The following is a 16,016-nucleotide window of genomic DNA, read 5'->3' as shown; positions in this document are numbered from 1 at the left end:
GATGCGCGCGGGGCGCAGTCTTGGCCCCACGGCCCGGCTCCCGAGGGCGGCCCGCGCGACAGGAACTTTCTCTTCGTGGGAGTCATGACCGCCCAGAAATACCTGCAGACCCGCGCCGTGGCCGTGTACAGGTGAGCCCTCCTCCCGCAGCCGGCATACCTCCCACGGCTCCTGCCTTGGCCTGGTTCCCAGGACCCAGGCTCCCGGGGTGCCCCTCGGGGGGGATGCCCCTCGGGGGAAGCCAGGCATTGGGCAGCAGAGGTCAGAGGCAGGACGTGGAGCTCTCATCACTCAAGATGCAGGGACTTGGGGGTCAGATGGACGGACCATGGTGACCCTCTGGGTGTGGTCCTCACCCTGACTGTGCAAGGCACTTCCTTTAAAAAAAATGTTTTTAATATATTTTATTGATTTCAGAGAGGAAGGGAGAGGGAGAGAGAACGAGAGAGAGGAAAATCAATGATGAGAGAGAATCATGGACCGCCTGCCTCCTGCATGCCCCCTATTGGGGATGGAGCCAGCAACCTGGGCCTGTGCCCTGATGGGAATCGAACCGTGACCTACTGGTTCCTAGGTCGACGCTCAGCCACTGACCTGGTTAGACCCCCTTGTTGGCATGCGTGTAGATTTCACTTTGGGGCGCTGCTGTTCGTGAAAGGGGGTGCCCACTGAGCCCGCCAGTCTGCAGTCAGTGGAAAGAGCACCTTTGGGAAAAGCGGTTTTCTGGCCGGCGGGGATGTGCTGTTCACCAGCCCCGTTCGGTGATGAGATGCCGGCGGCTGGGCCCTAGTTGGCCAGATGAGTCATAAAAGTGGCCGGAATCATGTTCAGGGATTAGCGACGGGATTAGGCAAAGTCGTCTTTAGCAGGGAGATGGTTTGGGAATGGCAGATGGGTGCTGGGGTGAATTTGAGGTAGACGAGGGGCGTGGGTTCCTTCGGAAACCTTACCCGTGTGAAGTACAGAAATGCTGAGGTGCGGGAGGGAGCTTTTGGAGCACACAGCGCTGAGCAAGGACAAGCTGGTTGGTTCTTTTAAAAAAATATATATTTATTGATTTCAGAGAGGAAGGGAGAAGGGGAGAGAGTCATGGATCAGCTGCCTCCCGCACGCCCCACACCGGGGATGGAGCCCACAACCCGGGCATGTGCCCTGACCGGGAATGGAACCGTGACCTCCTGGTTCCCTTTGCCCTTCCGTTGCCTTGATTCATGAGTGACCCCCCTTTAGGATCTTGTCTAAATCCAGAGCTGAGGTCCTGCCCAGAAGGGCCCTGAGTGACGGAATGCCCCTAAGTGCCACTGGAGACCAAAGTCACAATTTGGGAACCTGCAGATCAAGGTGTGTTTCCCCCCCCCTCCCCCCAAGATCTAGAGTTAATAATTACCCAGAATTTTATGCCAATTGTGCTTTTTGGCCAGAGAACTATCCACATCAGAAATTGAGGGTGAGCTTTGTCAATCGCTCACAGCGTGGTTTTAAAAAATGTACCCCCACGTGACTGCCGTTTGGTGACTAGTCCTGTGACTGTACAACATTGAGGAAAGTTCTGAGTGGTTTGTTCAGATAGTAGGTGGTGTGACTCCTTAACCTCCCCACCCCCACACACCAAACAAATAGATTTTTCTGGACGCAAAATCCAGTCGGTGTTCTGGTATACCAGCAGGACCCAGAAAATGGAACTCAGGCTGAACATAATGTTTTATACTTGGGGTGATTTTTGTCCCAAAGCCCAAGCTTGACCTCTTGTGGCCTCCTTCCAAAATCTCCTATCTCATCTTTTTCAGAGATACCATTTCTTCCCATTGGGTTTTTTTGTTGTTTTTTTTTCCCTTCAGGCACTTAGTGGAAAGCAGAAAGCAATTTACCCTCTGCCCTCCCTACCCCCTTGCTTCTCTGTGACAACTAACTGCCTTTCTGATAAAGTCCTTATCCAGACACACTGTGTCCTGGCTTCCTTCTTTGTGGACAGCCCTGCCTTTCTGATAAAGGAAAAAACCCTTAGGGGGGGAAACGGTGTATCCTATCCAGTCATTCATCGCTCTCCCACATACCTTTTCATTTATCTCTTTGATCTTAAGAAGTTACAGTTACTTGGAGCCTGAGGGGGACCTGCCCCGCCCTGTGAAGGGCCTGGGCTCTTCAGCTGTCCACCCTGTGTTTAGACTGGCTGCAGGAGATGGCACAGGACCGTTTTAGCCTGGAGAAACTCGGGAGGCAGGCCTGAAGTGGGACGGAGGCTGGAGGGTGTAACTTATGATTACAAGCCTTTGCTGTGCTCTGCAGCTTGAGCCAGGCGTCCACGCTCAGCTCTTAGATTGGAAAAAGTTCCTGCGCAGCTAGCTCGGTGTAAAAGCCAGCTGGGCCCTGGCTGGTTTGGCTCAGTGGATAGAGCGTCGGGCCTACGGACTAAAGGGTCCCAGGTTCGATTCTGGCCAAGGGTACATGCCCAGGTTTCAGCCTCAATCCCGCCCTCCTCCCCGCCCCCCAGTAGGGGGCGTGCAAGGAGGCAGCCGATCCATGATTCTCTCTCATCATTGATGTTTCTCTCTCTCTCCCTCTCCCTTCCTCTCTGAAATCAATAAAAATAAAAAGTTAGCTGGGATCCTCCTGCACAAGGTGGGACTCCGGTTTGGCATGGGGTGTGGTCAGCTCAGATCTCCCCTAAAAGGCAAATTTATTCCAATTCTTTGTTTGCCTTAGCAAATACTCGAGTGTTTCTGGTTTCTTTTTCTTTTTTAAACATATTTTTATTGATTTCAGAGAGGGAGGGGGAGAGAGAAACATCAATGATGAGAATAATCGATTGGCTCCCTCCAGCACGCCCCACCCTGGGGATGGAGCCCGCAACCTGGGCATGTGCCCCGACCGGGAATCAAACTGGGACCTCCTGGTTCATAGGTCGACGCTCAACCACTGAGCCACACCGGTCGGGTTGTCTGCTGGGGTGTTATTCTGAGCGAATTAGCAAGACCCAGTTTAGACAGGAAAGGGAGGCGATTGCATTCTGTTCTGAGCAGTAAATTCTGCCTGGTGTGTGGACGGTCGGTTGTAGAGAAGCGGGGAGATGTTAGGAGGGGGATCCGGGTGGGGGTGCGGCTGGCTGGGGCTAGCGGGGGGCGATGGGGAGAAGCGGGCGGTCCCTGGGCCAGAGTTAAAGATGCGCTGATGGAACGTCCATGACTTGTAAGCAGCAAAGAGTTAGCGGGACTTCTAGGATTTTGCCTTGAAAGGCTGGGTGGGTGATTGTGTCACCCCTGGGGGCGGGGAAGGCCTGAGGGGGAATTGGTCTGTAGGGGAAGGACGTGAGTCAGCAGAGAGCTGGGTTTGCACAGGAAGAGTTGTCAGAGCTTTCCGACACACGGGTGGGTGTATCCTTGGTTTCATCCACGTAATAAATTTATTTTCAAAAATTGAGAGGGGATTTGCATCTCAGGTGATCGTATTGTTGGAGCTCCGAACGGATCTGGAGCTAAGATACCTTGAAGGTTCTGGGTGGCTGGAGATGTGCAAATACCTGCGAAGGTTGTTTTGACTCCTGCAAAGGATTTGTATTCGAGGTCATTTCACTGCAAATAGTCCCGTGAGTCCCCCGTAGTGATGTGTCATGTTGGTTGGTGACAGGTCATCAGTGTGCCTGGGTTCCTTGCACCTTCCATTACTAGTTGCAACTCATATTCTTCCCTTTAAAAAAATAAAATAAATGACATTGTTTGATATACAGACGTCACATCTTCAGGCCTCGCCAGTTTGGCTCAGTGGGTAGAGCATTGGCCTGGGGACTGAAGGGTCCCGGGTTCGATTCCAGTCTAGGGCACCTGCCTGGGTTGCAGGTTCCCTGTCCCTGGTCGGGCCGCGTGCAGGAGGCAACCCACGGATGTGTGTGTGTGTGTCTCTCTCTCTCCCCCTTCCACTCTCTCTAAAAACCAATGGAAAAATATTCTCCGGTGAGGATTAACCAAAAAGAAAAACAGTTACATCCTCATGTCGTTCACTTTTTTATTTTTATTTAAATCCCCCACCCCAAGCTCAGAAAGTCATCATCCAGGAGAGAGTTTTAAAAGTAACTTTTTTTTTTCTAATCATAAAAGCGGTAGGAACATCACCACCTCCCCAACCAGTATACTATTTTTCGAACCAGCCCTGGTTTCCCTCCCGGTGGTAAGGCCATCTCCATCCTACTCCGCATTCCTGGGTCTGTTTCTCGAACTTCCGATCTGGTTCCCTTGATCTTCCTGTCTGTTCTCCGGCCAGTCCCACCCGTGGAAGGGACTGGAAGTCGAATAATATTTTAATTTCCGGTGGACAAGGGCCCCTTTGTTACTCTTCTGTCCCCGGCACGTCTTGGCTACACTTCACCTGTTCTTGCTGGGAGAGTTTTGATGCTGTTTAGCGATTTAAAAAAGTAATGGTTGGATTAGAAGCCTACATCGTTAGCTTTTCAGTCCATTTTTTGACCTAGGGCACTGAGCTAACCCAACACCTCTCTTTTTTCTTTTCTTTTCTTTTTTTAATTAGTTTTTATTGATTTCAGAGAGGAAGGGGGAGAGAGAGAAACATTGATGATAAGAGGATCATGGACCGGCTGCCTCCTGCACGCCCCATACGGGGGATCGAGCCTGCAACCAGGGCCTGTGCCCCGACCGGGAATCGAGCTGTGACCTCCTGGTTCATAAGTTGATGTTCAACCACTGAGCCACACCAGCCGGAATAACCCAACACCTTTTATTTGTCTTGGTTCCTAGCTGTCCTGAGCTGAAGACGAGGAACTGTGTTTCTGTTCTGTTTTGTTGTTGTTGTTAATCCTCCCCTGATTTCCATTAATTTTTAGAGAGAGTGGGAGGGAGAGGGAGAGACTGAGAGAAACATCGATATGAGAGACACACACATTTGATTGGCTGCCTCCTGCACATGCCCCGTCCAGGGCTGGGGATCGAGCCTGCAACCGAGATACATGCCCTGCACTGGAATCAAACCCAGGACCCTTCAGTCCAAAGGCCGACGCTCTATCCACTGACCCACACCGGCCAGGCCTTGTGCTTTCTTTGCTTTCTCAGAAGATAGAGGGGGATGGTTTCCCTTCGTAGCCCTGGGCGGGACAAAGGGGACAAAGGGCTCCGGGGATAGATTAGCATCAGTCTGCAGGGAGTTGCGGGAAGAAAGCTTGGGAAACGCCAGCTCTGGATCCCAGAATCTCATGGCAAGATGTCACCCCCCCCAATGGCCTTGTCCCTTTTCCCACCTCGGTGAGGGTGCCTCTCCCGCCTCCCGGAACTCAGTAGGACTTTGCTTATCTGGAGACTTTGGAGCAGCACTCGCTCTCTCAGAATTCAGTTTGGCACTCTCAGTGCATCTGTATCCGTCCAAGTGGTCAGCCTCTAAGGGAGTTTTTGGAGCACAACCCATCGCACGTTCTCAGTTACCTGCCCAAGGAGACGGGTGAAAAACTTGGCGAAAACGGTGAGGGGTTGGGGGGGTGAAGATCTTCATGCCCTCAAATGGGTGGAATCGTCCAAGGAGAGTCGCAGTTGTCAATACATTATCCCCGATTGTGTTCGTTTCCTTTTAATTATATTTTTCTTGATTTTAGAGAGGAAGGGCGGGGGGGAGAGAGAGATAAAAGTGATGAGGGCCGGCCAGCGTGGCTCAGTGGTTAAGCGTTGACCTATGAACCAGGAGGTGACGGTTCGATTCCCGATCAGGGCACAGGCCCGGGTTGCGGGCTCCATCCCCAATAGGGGGCGTGCAGGAGGCAGCCGATCCATGAGTTTCTCTCATCACTGATGCTTCTCTCTCTTTTTCCCTCTCCCTTCCTCTCTGAAATCAATAAAAAAAAAATATTTTTAAAAAATAAAATAAGGGATCGGGAAAGGCCTGTCCCAGGCTCCTGCCCCTCTTTCTTTTGCTTCGTCTTTTATGTGTACAGGTTCCAGAGAAGAAGGGAGAGGGAGAGAAACATAATGATGACAGAGAATCACGGATCGGCTGCCCCCTGCCCCCGCCCTTCCGGGGCTAAGCCCGCAACCCGGGCACGTGCCCTGACGGGGAATCGAACCAGTGACCTTTCGGTGCACGCCCAACCCACTGTACCATACCGGCCAGGGCCAGCGCGGCTCTGAGTGTTACAGCAGCTGCAAGACTGCTGGGCACAGATGGCATGCTGGCTCCTGGCTCCCTGGCACTTGGCCGGGGTCATTCTTGTGTCAGTAAGTCCGTTAATCCCGTCCAGAAATGTAGGGCTGGGCACGCCTGTCTGGTTACTGGAATTGGATTTTCCTCGGTTACCGGAACATCACGACGTGGAGGGAATCCTCGGGGGAATGGGGTGACCGCACGTGTCACGGGGACCCCGTGTGGTAATGTGCCTACTCAGCGCTGCCGCCTGCTGACAGCATCGTTTTTGCCTCTGGCCCCGAATGGAATTGGGGGAACAAGAAACAGCGATGATGTAGAAGGAGCGGCGCTGTCCACCTTTTCATTTTAACCCGGTGGTGTGGGAAGCATTTATCGCCACCGTCATTTGTTCTGTAGCCCAGTACATTCGTTTTTGGTTGATTAAATGCAGGCTGTAGGCGGGCCAGTGGGCTCAGTGGTTGGCGTCGACCTAGGAACCAAAAGGCCACGGTTCGATTCCCGGTCAAGGGCACATGCCCGGGTTGTGGGCTCCATCCCCAGTAGGGGGCGTGCAGGAGGCAGCCAATCCATGATTCTCTCTCATCATGGATGTTTCTCTCTCCTTCCCTCTCCTTCTTTTTCTCCCTCTCCCTTCCTCTGTAAAAATGAATTTTAGCCCTAGCCAGGCTCAGTGGATAGAGCATCAGCCTGTGGACTGAAGGGTCCCGGGTTCGATTCTGGCCAAGGGCACATGCCCCAGTTGCGGGGTCAAGCCCCAGTAGAGGGGACGTACAGGAGGCAGCCAATCCATGATTCTCTCTCATCATGGATGTTTCTCCCTCCTTCCCTCTCCTTCTTTTTCTCCCTCTCCCTTCCTCTGTAAAAATGAATTGTAGCCCTAGCCAGGCTCAGTGGATAGAGCATCAGCCTGGGGACTGAAGGGTCCCGGGTTCGATTCTGGCCAAGGGCACATGCCCCAGTTGCGGGGTCAAGCCCCAGTAGAGGGGACGTACAGGAGGCAGCCAATCGATGGTTCTCTCGCATCACTGATGTTTCTGTCTCTCTCTTTCTCTCCCTTCCTCTCTGAAATCAATAAAAATATATATTAAAAAAATAAAAATCAATTTTAAAAACATATTTAAAAATTCCTTGCATTTTATACTTTTCGGTGGTCCATAAGATAGCTGCCCAGCACTTGAACTTGGGGACCATGTCATGAGATCAGAATTTGCCTGTGCGCTCAGTATCCACATTCTAATCCTGCCTTTCAGCGAGGGCGGACCTGCGGTCACTGCTCGCAGGGCAGGCTGCTGTTAGCTCCTGATACCCTGGGACCGCTCCTGGGCCGGAGCCCGGGCCATTGTCCAGGTGGGAAACCTGTAACCCACCCGCCAGCAGCTTTGTTAAAGCCAAACAAACAAAAAAAAAGGTGACTGTAATTTGATTTTGTCTTTTTTTTTTTTTTAATCTCCCCACCTTTGTACCTCGTTTCAAAAAGAATGTGAGATTGCTCACGGCGTTAGGTCCTTGCACAATGAGACAGTTAACGATTATTCAAAGAGGAAACCGCACATCCGGAAGCCACAGGCACAGAAGCCGGCGCCTGCAGCTAGGCGCCCCGGCCGTGCCGCTCCCCATGTGCGTCAGTCAGGCCAGGTAACGGCCTGAATCACGCTCCTGACATCTGCCCGAGCCTGTTGCTTCGGCTTCCGGCAAGGCCTGGAGTCATCATTCTTAGATCGGCTGCCTCCTGCACGTCCCCCACTGGGGATGGAGCCCACAACACGGGCATGTGCCCTGCCCGGGAATCGAACCGTGACCTCCTGGTTCATTCTCCCTCCCTCCCTTGACTCCAAATTCTGAGATGATTTGATCATCTGAGTCCCTTCAAACTTAGCACCGTGACCCTCGGTCAACATGTGTCGTAGTGATTTGGGGGAACTCACAGACAATCTCCCCTTCTTACCTATCGTAAATAGCAAAACTGAAAGTGTAGAAAACTGTGAGAGAAAGTGCTCAATCTTACTCCTTACTCCTTTCGTCTTTGAGTTTTTGTCCATTGAGTAGAGTGAAGCCTGTTTTTACTGCACAAGTAAAAGTTCCTGTTGTCTCGTCTTTTTAGTGCGTTTTGGATGCTCTTTAGCGTAAAGCTTTCCCCCAAATACAAATTTTTTTTTCCTAACCCTAAAAGCACCTCTCTGTGGTCGCAGAAAATCTAGCAAATGTGGAGAACACAAAGGAGAAAGTGAAATAAATCCTTTCTGATCCTTCATTCGGAAACAGCCAGAGTAGGGCTGGCCAGTGTGGCTCAGCAGTTAGAGCATCGGACCCCAGACCAGAGGGTCGTGGGTTCGATTCCAGGTCAGGGGCACATACCTGAGTTGCAGGTTCAATCCCCAGCCCTGCTCAGGGTACGGGTGGGAGGCAACCAATCAATGTGTGTCTCTCTCGTCGATGTTTCTCTCTGTCTTTTTCACTATCCACTCCCAATACTCGCTCTAAAAAAATCAATGGAAAAATATTTTCTGGTGAGGATTAACAAAAAACAAACAAACAGTAAGCACTTGAAGGTAGAGTTATACATTGTTAATAATAGTAATAATCCACACCATGCGTCTATATACCACTGTCCGCTTTGTAAACTTTTTAAAAACATTTTTGTGGGTATCGTTGTTGTTAATTCTCACATGAGGATATTTTTCCATTGATTCTTAGAGCGAAGGGGAGAGAGACAGAGAGAAACATCGACGCGAGAGAGACATATCAATTGCTTGCCTCCCGCATGAGCCCCAACCAGGGCCGGGGGTGGAGCTGCCCACCGAGGTCCGTGCCCTTCCTTGACCGGAATCGAACCCGGGACCTTTCAGGCCACAGGCCGACGCTCCATCCACTGAGCCAAACCGGCCAGGGCCACTTTGTAAACGCATCTCTACATGATGAGCGTGGACCCAGGACCATGGTCACGCCAGAGATGCAATTTCGCCCAGAAATGCATCTGACATCGTCGTCCTTAAAGCGACACGACGTAGAGACGGAAACCCGGGAGATGCCCACTCGGCAGCGGGTGCCTTGGGGCTGGCGGGGGCCGGCTGCAGTGCCCGGCTGTGATTCCCTCGCTGGCAGAAGGCTGCTTGGCACGCTCACATTTCAGTTGTCTTATCTGGGCTCGGGCAAGAGCCGATTATCAGGCGGCGGAAAGCCGAGCCGGCGGGCACGGCCTCCGCCAGTGCTCTGTGGTTTCTGCTGAGTGGGAGCTCTGTGCCCGGCGGCCACCGTGGCCATGGCAGAGTGGACGTTTGCTGGGGAGAGTGAGGGAGCTGACCTGTCCCTGTCACAGCAGCTTTCCCTTCATTTCTTTCACATCATTAACCCACGCCCCACTTCCCCCCAGGACAGTCGATCACCGTGCATGTTGAGAGCCCTCTGACGCAGAGGAGCTGTTTAAACAACAGGTGCCCGAAGCGAAAAGAGCGTAATTGCTTGAGATTGGAGGGTTGACGAAAACTTCAGATCGCCCTGGCCGGGGTGGCTCAGTGGTGGAGCATCATCCCATGCACCAAAAGGTCGCCGGTGCGATTCCTGGTTAGGGCACAGGCCCGTGTTTCAGGCTTGATCCCCAGTAGGCAGCAATCCATGATTCTCACATCATTGCTTCTCTCTCTCTCTCGCTCTCGCTCTCATTTCCTCTCTCTACAAAATCAATTTAGCCTGGCCAGCGTGGCTCAGTGTTTCAGCATCGACCTATGAAACAGAAGGTCATAGTTCATCTCCAGTCAAGGGCACATGCCCAGGTTGCAGGCTCAGTCCCCAGTAGGGGATGTGCAGGAGGCAGCCGATCCATGATTCTCTCTCGTCATGGATGTTTCTCTCTCTCTCTCTCTCCCTCTCCTTTCCTCTCTCTGAAATGAATAAAAAATATATTTTTAAAAAGTAACATTTTAAAAAAACTGTCATATTAAGAGATTTGCCTCCAACCACCAGTCATTTAAGATGAGAAAGGGGCCACGCGTTTCCCCCTGGGTTCCCTAAAAAGGAAAAGAGAATTGGGTGGAGTTAACCATAAAACTGCACAGAGGCTTTGGCGGTGGTTTGAGGTTAGATTGTCTGCCTTTGAAATTCATTGGTCTCTCTTCTTGGACAATGACCTCATTTCAAGTCATGGTTTAGGCATTCAGGGTGTTGGTGACGGTCGCTCCGGTCTGGCTGGTGGGCCAGGTTTTGACCCTCAGTCTCTCTATGAAGGATCCTGGTGTCTTAAAGGAAAACACTTGTCAAGTTTAAAGTCTTGTTCGACTCGACCCTGACGTGGTCGGAGATGGATAGTCCAACGGAATTCTAACCGCCCGGCCGGCGTGGCTCAGTGGTTGAGCGTCCATCTATGAACCACGAGGTCATGGTTCGATTTCTGGTCAGGGCACAGGCCTGAGTTGCAGGCTCGATCCCCAGTGTGGAGCATGCTGGAGGTAGCTAATCAATGATTCTCTCTCATTGATGTTTCTCTCTCCCTCTCCCTTCCTCTCTGAAATCAATAAAAAATATATTATAAAGAAACCCCACAGAATTCTAACCCAGAATAAAAGGTGAAAGTCACCTTTACCCCTCAGACTTCCCATTAGGAATTCATGCTGTTTTGATCCTTCAAGTCACTGTCACCATAATAAACCCAAATATAGCAGTTACGTGAGAGAAATATACCGGGTAGGACATTTGGGGGGGAACCGTGTTTTTTTTCTTACTGTGGCTATATTCACTGATTGAGAAATATTAGATGTTTTTCCTTCATGTTGACTATTTCATCTCTTTTTTAAAATACGTTTTTTATTATTTTCCGAGAGGAAGGGAGAGGGAGAGAGAGAGAGAAAATTCATTGATGAGAGAGAATCATGGATCGGCTGCCTCCTGCACCCCCACTGGGGATCGAGCCGACAACCCGGGCCTGTGCCCTTGACCGGGAATCGAACCGTGACCTCCTGGTTCATAGGTTGACGCTCAACCACTGAGCCACGCCGGCCGGCCTGGTTGCGTTTTTATTTTGTGGAGTGGAGGAATTTGTCGCCAGAGAGCTGAGAGTATCAGCAAATTCGCCTGTACCTTCCGCCCTCGGTGGCCTGGTAATCGGGTTTCCCGCCGTCGCCAAAACTCCCCCGTCCTGGACCCGCTTCAACACTCCCTCGCCCTTTTCTGTTGTTGTTGGGATTCTCTGAGAATGAATGGGGACTCGGCAGTCCCCCCGGCGGCGCGAGGGCTTCCGCTGATCAAGTGGCTTCTTATCAGATCCCCTTTGAAACGCAGCAGCGGCTGCCCGGGCCGCCCTCTCACGTTGTCCCCTCCGTTTCCCGTTCCAGGACGTGGTCCAAGACGATCCCCGGGCGGGTGGAGTTCTTCTCGAGCGAGGGCTCCGACACGTCCATCCCCATCCCCATCGTGCCGCTGCGGGGCGTGGACGACTCCTACCCGCCCCAGAAGAAGTCCTTCATGATGCTCAAGTACATGCACGACCACTACCTGGACCAGTACGAGTGGTTCATGCGGGCGGACGACGACGTGTACATCAAGGGGGACCGGCTGGAGAGCTTCCTGCGCAGCCTCAACAGCAGCGAGCCCCTGTTCCTGGGCCAGACGGGCCTGGGCACCACGGAGGAGATGGGCAAGCTGGCCCTGGAGCCCGGGGAGAACTTCTGCATGGGCGGGCCCGGCGTGATCATGAGCCGCGAGGTGCTGCGCCGGATGGTCCCCCACATCGGCAAGTGCCTGCGGGAGATGTACACGACCCACGAGGACGTGGAGGTGGGCCGCTGCGTGCGGAGGTTCGCGGGGGTGCAGTGCGTCTGGTCGTACGAGGTAAGAACGCAGACAGACACAAACCCGTCTGGTTTTGTTTTTGTTTTTAGATATTTTTCTTGATTTCGGAGAGGAAGGGAGAAAGAGAGAGAGAGAGAGAGAAACATCCACGATGAGAGAGAATCGCGGATCGGCCGCCTCCTGCACGCCCCACACTGGGGATGGTGCCCGCACCCCGGGCGTGTGCCCTGACCGGGAGTCGAACCTGGTTCATAGGTCGATGCTCAACCACTGAGCCACACCTGATGGGCTGTTGTACATGTTTGCCTCCCTTTTTTTGTGTGTTTTTTTTCATTTAAATTCCCTTCTGTTACCTTTTTTTCTTGAACCAAGAAAACATACCTTGTGTGCTTTTGACCCGATGCCTCAAATAGTAAGTCGATGACATCTGGGGCCCAAAGGAAGGATGGTTTACGCAGGTCGTGCCGATCCTGCCACGATTATCCAGGGAACGTGTCCTGTCACCTCCTGCTGGTCCCACAGATGTGATTGCAACAGCGTGGGGGTGCTCCCCCGCTCCCCGTCCCTCCAGAGACCTGGCTTTTCTCCTCTGGTCATGTTGACCCACACAGTTTACAAACGTCCCTGTTTTCAATCCATAAAATGAGTAATGATGTTTTGAAAAGCCAATAGCACGGGGCTTTGTACGTCTTTTCTGCCTTGGCTGTTCAGATAGCTGTTTTGACCTGTAAGTCTGCAGTATAGTTGTTCCTTTCAGGATCAGTGGTAGGTGGTTTCTGAGTCATCTTGAAACAAAGGTGCAAGATTTTTTATTTTATTTTAATATATTTTTATTGATTTCAGAGGGGGAGGGAGAGGGAGAGAAACATCAATGATGAGAGAGAATCATGGATCGGCTGCTTCCTGCCCGCCCCACACCGGGGATCGAGCCCACAACCCGGGCACGTGCCCCGACCTGGAATCGAACCGTGACCTCCTGGCTCATAGGTCGACGCTCAACCCCTGAGCCACGCCGGCCGGGCCAGAGACGCAAGTGTTTGAAGGATGTCTCCATGGGGACGTTTCTAGAGAACATGAGTCCACTTTGACTTCGCTCTGTTTTCATTGGCAGATGCACACCCCTTGCCTGCGATCACGGGCTCCAGTGTTAGTCAGAGTGGAAAGAATTATGTAGGTTGGGTTGTGTTGAGATTGATAAACTCCTGATAGTCGTGAGCAGCAGGGGAAGTCGCCGGACCTTTTGTCCAAGAAAAAGCAAACACACTTTCTGATGTAAATTGTTAGCTCTTTTCCCCGGACTTAATTTTCCGAGGTCCTTGCGTGAAGATGTATTAATGGCCGGACGTGTCTTCCCGCCGTCTTGCTTTTTCCCGTGTATCCTCGTCGCTCTATGTCTTCCTTCTGAACTTCTGGGGACGTGGACGAGTTCAAGTGCACGGGAAGTCATCTTCATGTAGCTTGTGATTATGAAAGATACAGTTTCCACCCCAAACGGGAATTCGGGGAGCCCCCTGATCTCCATGTGCACCTGACACAGGTGACACCTCACCAGATTTAGGGGGGGTCCCTGTTCCCATGGATATTTTTTTTTGCTTTTGTTTTATTAATTTTTTTATTGAGTTCAGAGAGAAAGGGGGAAGGAGAAAGACATAGAAACATCCATGATGAGAGAGAATCATCCATCAGCTGCCTCCTACACGCCCCCCCACCACTGGGGATTAGACCTACAACCCGGGCATGTGCCCTTGACCAGGATTCGAACCGTGACCTCCTGGTTCCTAGGTCAGTGCTCGACCACTGAGCCACACGGGCCGGGCTGCGTCATGGATTTTTGGCAGCAAGGAAAGCGGGTTGGGTATTTCATGCCATTTTCGGCAGAATACAGCTGGCAGGCTCCCTCTCTCTTCCTCTCTCTGAAATAAATTTTAAAAAATATTTTTTAAAAAGAGAGAGAGAGAGTCACTCGAGATGTTTGTTACAGAGCGAATTTCCAGGCCCAAACCCAGAGCCAGGCTCTTGGCGGTGGAGCCGGAGGGCCCGCGCTGTTTACGGCTCCTCTGGCGAGGTCTTCTGGTTGCTCGTGTCCTGAGCACCATCCGAGCCCTTCACGCTCTGACAGCATTTCCTGTGACGTCTTCGCTGGAGGCGGAGGTTATATTAGGCTTTTATTATATAGGATAATTGATTTCAGAGAGGAAGGAAGTGGGAGAGAGAGACAGAAACATCCATGATGAGAGAGAATCAAGGATTAGCTGCCTCCTGCATGTCCCCCCTCCTCCCCTACTGGGGACTGAGCCCGCAATCTGGGGAGGCGCCCTGACCGGGAATTGAACCGTGACCTCCTGGTTCCTAGGTTGAGGCTCAACCCACTGAGCCACACCGGCCGGGCATCCTAAATGTTTGGCAGGCTAATGCCTGACACGGTTTTTCCCTTTCTCCCCGCCTCTACGCCACCGTGTTAAGTGCAGTGAGTCGTGGAGCCAGATAGAGAACCGCGAGCGCTGGTCAGCGGTAAACCCCCAGTGACGGCCAGGGGAGGGGCCGTCGCCGATGTGACCCCGCAGACAGATCGCACGTGGCCCGAGGTGCAAGTGACAAGCACTTCCAAGCTGGAACAAAGCGGCCTTTTCCGTCGCTTGTTGTCCCCGCGGTGCATTAGACAAATGTCTTGTTGATGCGCCCGGGTGATCCAGGATCCTCAGACCTCAGCTGCTTTTTCCTTTTTTTAAGCCTCTGCGACGGTTGGTCGCCATGAACCATGACTTGAGATTTGCTTATCAACAAATTTCATTTAAAAAAGAAAAAAAAGTAATGGCACCCTGGCTGGCGTGGTTCAGTGGTTAGAGCGTCGGTCCCTGCACCAAAGGGTCTTGGGTTCGGTTCCCAGTCAAGGGCACATCCTGGGTGGCAAGTTCAATCCCTGGCCCAATCAGGGCAGGAGGCAACCAGTTGATGTGTCTCTCCCACATCGATGATTCTCTCTCCCTCCCTCCCAGTCTCTCTCTTAAAAAAAAAAAAAAAAAAGGAAAAAATATAATCGGGTGAGGATTAGCAACCAAAAGTAGTTACAAAGTTTTTATTAATGACTGTGGCGCCTCTGACATGCACACATTATTTTGGATAATCTTCCCTCTTGGAGGCGAGACTTAATTCCCCTCCGCTGGCCTGTGACTCATTTTTAATGAATGGCGTAGGGAATGGAAAAAAATATTAAGCCCTAGCTGGTTTGACTCGGTGGATGGAGCGACGGCCTGTGGACTGCAAGGTCCCAGGTTCGATTCCCGGTCAGGGACACAGGCCTCGGTTGCGGGCTCCATCCCCAGTAGGAGGCGTGCAGGAGGCAGCGGATCCATGATTCTCTCTCACCATTGATTGATGTTTCTCTCTCTCCCTCTCCCTTCCTCTCTGAAATCAATAAAAATATATTTAAAAAGAAAAAAAGCCCTAGCCGGGGGCACATCCCCAGTGGGGAGTGTGCAGGAGGCAGCTGATTGATGCTTTCTCTCATGGATGTTTCTAACTCTATCCCTCTCCCTTCCTCACTATAAAAAATCAGTAAAATATATTTAAAAAAAGAAAGAAGGAAGAAAAAGATGTTTCAAAAGAAAGGAAGAGGACTTGGGACCCAGGGATGTTCTACCTGGACACAGACATAAGGTAGCTGCGTCCGCCGCGGTCTCGTGTTCGCTGCCCAGCGCCCCCGGGGAAGCGGGGTGAGGCCTGAAAGAGTGGCCCTCTGTCCGTCTGAGTGGGCATTGTGCAGGATGTGAGTTTTAGCTTCTTGACTTCTAGGAAATCGCAGACAGAGAGGCCTTTGTTTGCGAAGGGCTGCAGACTCCATCCCTCATAAAGGGCTTATCATCCGAGCGAGCTCATAACGCGCCGTGTTATTCCTGTAAGAAATGCGTAATGGTCCCAGGGCAGCGAACCTGCTCCCGGGCAACAAAGGCCCTTTCAGCGTCCGTGCGCCCGGGCCCGGCCAGCGCCCCCCATCCGTCACGTCACCACGGCTGACCCCGCGCGGTCCGTTTCTGTTCTCGCTCAGTGAACACTCGCAGGGAGAGAGAGGTTTGTACCAGGTTACTTTCTCTGATGCCCGA

The 16,016-nt window shown here is 52.0% G+C and overlaps 1 protein-coding gene across 1 annotated transcript in view; it reads left to right on the top strand.

The window, feature by feature from the left end:
• The window catches only part of CHSY1 (chondroitin sulfate synthase 1), a gene marked incomplete at its 5' end in the record, with an annotated part of 47,288 nt that continues 31,272 nt past the window's right edge, over positions 1–16,016 (top strand). The window contains 2 exons of the mRNA XM_006771773.2: positions 1–131; positions 11,460–11,955. Coding sequence (XP_006771836.1) covers positions 1–131; positions 11,460–11,955 — 627 coding nt within the window. The remainder of the gene's footprint in view (positions 132–11,459; positions 11,956–16,016) is intronic.

The sequence above is a fragment of the Myotis davidii genome, unplaced genomic scaffold (genome assembly GCF_000327345.1).
Source record: "Myotis davidii unplaced genomic scaffold, ASM32734v1 scaffold164, whole genome shotgun sequence".
NCBI classification, from domain to species: Eukaryota; Metazoa; Chordata; class Mammalia; order Chiroptera; family Vespertilionidae; genus Myotis; species Myotis davidii.
This window is presented reverse-complemented; position numbering and strand designations above follow the sequence as displayed.